Genomic DNA, 2,735 nt, shown 5'->3' with positions numbered 1-2,735 from the left:
GGGGGGGGGAATAAAATAAAAAATAAAAGAGAAGAAGCAAAAGGGCAAAATGTCCAATTAAAACTTGAAGGATCCGACATATATCTCATACCCATACTCGTGTCGTATTCGACACAGGTACTTCAACCATTTCGAAAAGTTAGAGCATCAGAGCTTTTTGGAACACTTACCCTTTTTCATTTTCCATTTTATCTTTTTTCCTTTGATTGGATTTTTCTTCTTCCTTTTTCTAGTGTGCATGTTGTGGTGGTGGGTGAGCAAAATCATCTTATTCAAGAAAAAAGTTTCTCTATCTAAAACAGATGAACTTTTTTAGCAGAAGCTGTTTTAATTTTCACCTTTTCCACAGAGAGAGAGAGAGTTTATGGGGGAAACGAAAGCACTACCTGGGATGCTAATGCGTTGTGAGACACCTCTTCATCTTTTGGCGATCCTTCTGATGTGTTAAAAGAAGAAGCATTGTTACTTGGTTCACTCCCATACAACTTATGGACAGGGTCGTTTGGTATACTGTCATTCCCATTGTCTGTCTTCACTCTCTGAAGCATACGAAAAACATTTACATTTTAATGAATGCAATACTTTATATGAAGGGAAAATGACGAGAACTTTGGGCATATATATTACCTGAAAAATTTTGCCCAAAGTTTTTAAACCCTTTGCTCGTAGACGAAGATCCTCTCTCTTCACATTGTTTTCTTGGAGAACCTAAGGAAATCATAATACATCATAATGGAGAAATTGAGATGAGACAAAAAACAGTTAACCAAAAGTTCAAGTCCTGAAAACAACCATCTGACAAACACGGGAGAGTGTCGCTTCAATATCAGCTACATTAAGCTTCCAGAGGGAATCAGTCATCAACTTCTTGTTGGATTCCATGTATTTTTCAAGTTCCTCCTCAGTGTAGTTTCCTTCTTCACTAAGATGCCGCTTCATGTCTTCTTGTAGCTGGAGCAAAGCTATTGCACCTATGAAAATTATAAATTAATTTAGTTCCATAAAAATACTACAAAATAATTAAATAAAAAACAATTCTGTTAATACATCTAGTCCAAAGCTCGAGAGAAGGAAATTAATAACCTAACAACATCATGACATGTTGGCTCTGTATGAACTGGGATCATCAATTTTACAAATTGAGAAGGGAAGAAGACCCATATAGCCAGCACAGATAAATATGGAATATTTATATTGAATTGAGTACAACAGAACCAAATAACTGGAAATTTTTGTCAAACTAATGTGTATAATAACAAGGCCTATGGTAAGAATATATTTTAACTATGCAACTGAAACTAAAAACCTGGCCACAGGCCATGCATGAGTAAATTGAGAACTCATAAGCAAAAGAAACTATCTAATTATCGAAATTTAAAGATAAAGCCCAAGAATAATCAAGATAAGATCTCACATCTTTCTGATGTAATCACCACCCATGTTGGTTGCAATAGGATAATATGAGTCATATGACTGGTTTATATTGATATATATGCATCTTCTACCTGTCGATATGGGCATAAGCAATCCGAACAATTGGCAGGGAGAAGGATCTGACTCAAATTATAGCGGGCAGTATCAAAAGCCACAAATCTTGTGCTATCGTAATCCTGAATTGTGGGTGAGCCATGGATCTATGGACCATGGATTGGACACAACAAATATCATATCTTGATTGGCAGCTTGTACTAAATTGTCCCACCTGGTTTTGGAAGGATAATGTGATTGGTTTTCCCAAGACTAAGATAACTTTTATCCGTCAATATGGGCACAAATGTTTTGCGCCGTTGGTTAGCCCTGACCCATATTGGCATGATCAAGGGTCAGATTTAGCTCCTTTCAGCTATATAATTGTAGATCTCACCCCAGTGAAACAAAAGAAATAGAAGAAAGAAAAAGAAACTGTATCTCTTTGAATCTTAAAAACAAAAGGAATGTAGAAATTCTTCAGCTTTAATTAAAAATTGTAATTAGTATTATATGAAATTGTAGTTTAAGTTATAACACCTTTAAAGATTTGCAAAAGAACTAATGAAAGTATCTGGTAAGAACACAGGTAGCATGACAATTAAGTTGTTTGTTGTACATAAACAGAGGACATAATATTCGCGGCTTGTACACTATGTCCTCTGATCAACAAATTCTCTATCTCAGGTCTTGTTTTATTGGTACACAGTTTACAATTCATTTCAAACCTCCAAAACCAAGTAGAACCTAGGTATCATGGCCATAGAGCCAGTTTCGGACATTTGATTTTGAATTAGATACACGACAGGGTAACTAAACAAGGCAAAATATTTTATCCGAGTAAAAATATAGAAACCAAGCAAAATCAGCTTCTCGTCAAAACAGCACATGATAACTAACCTGTTGCAGCAGTTACTTGGGATTTTATAAAGTGTCCTTTGTTTCTGAACCACTCAGCAACGAATGGCACTCCCAGATACATCACCTTCTTTCCAAGCTCCTTTGCTGCCTGCCTTGCATATATATAGCCAATGGTATTCAGCATATCAACGCCATACGCTGTAACAGAACACATAAATTGATGAGGCAAACACACTCTCCAATTGCAGTAAAATGATGATAAAAGAGCAGCATACTGAAGAAAAATGAATGTGACAAATGTCGGAGAGAAAGAGATAGAGAGAGGGAGAAAGGGGGGAAGAGGGGGGGGGGGGAGTAAAAAAATTTGTTCTCCATTCAAGAAAAAAAAGGAAAAAATTGCCCCAAAA

At 36.2% G+C, this 2,735-nt stretch overlaps 1 protein-coding gene across 1 annotated transcript in view; it reads right to left on the bottom strand.

The window, feature by feature from the left end:
- The window catches only part of LOC111376945 (chaperone protein dnaJ 10-like), a 15,240-nt gene that overhangs the window by 1,282 nt on the left and 11,223 nt on the right, over nt 1-2,735 (bottom strand). The window contains exons 7-10 of the mRNA XM_022999961.1: nt 2,368-2,526; nt 793-971; nt 628-708; nt 387-539 (exon numbers count right to left, since the gene is read on the bottom strand). Of these exons, the coding sequence (XP_022855729.1) occupies nt 387-539; nt 628-708; nt 793-971; nt 2,368-2,526 (572 nt within the window). The remainder of the gene's footprint in view (nt 1-386; nt 540-627; nt 709-792; nt 972-2,367; nt 2,527-2,735) is intronic.

Source organism: Olea europaea, unplaced genomic scaffold (genome assembly GCF_002742605.1).
Source record: "Olea europaea var. sylvestris unplaced genomic scaffold, O_europaea_v1 scaffold1584, whole genome shotgun sequence".
NCBI lineage: Eukaryota > Viridiplantae > Streptophyta > Magnoliopsida > Lamiales > Oleaceae > Olea > Olea europaea.
Note: the sequence above shows the minus strand (reverse complement) of the source record. Positions and strands in the feature narration are given on the sequence as shown.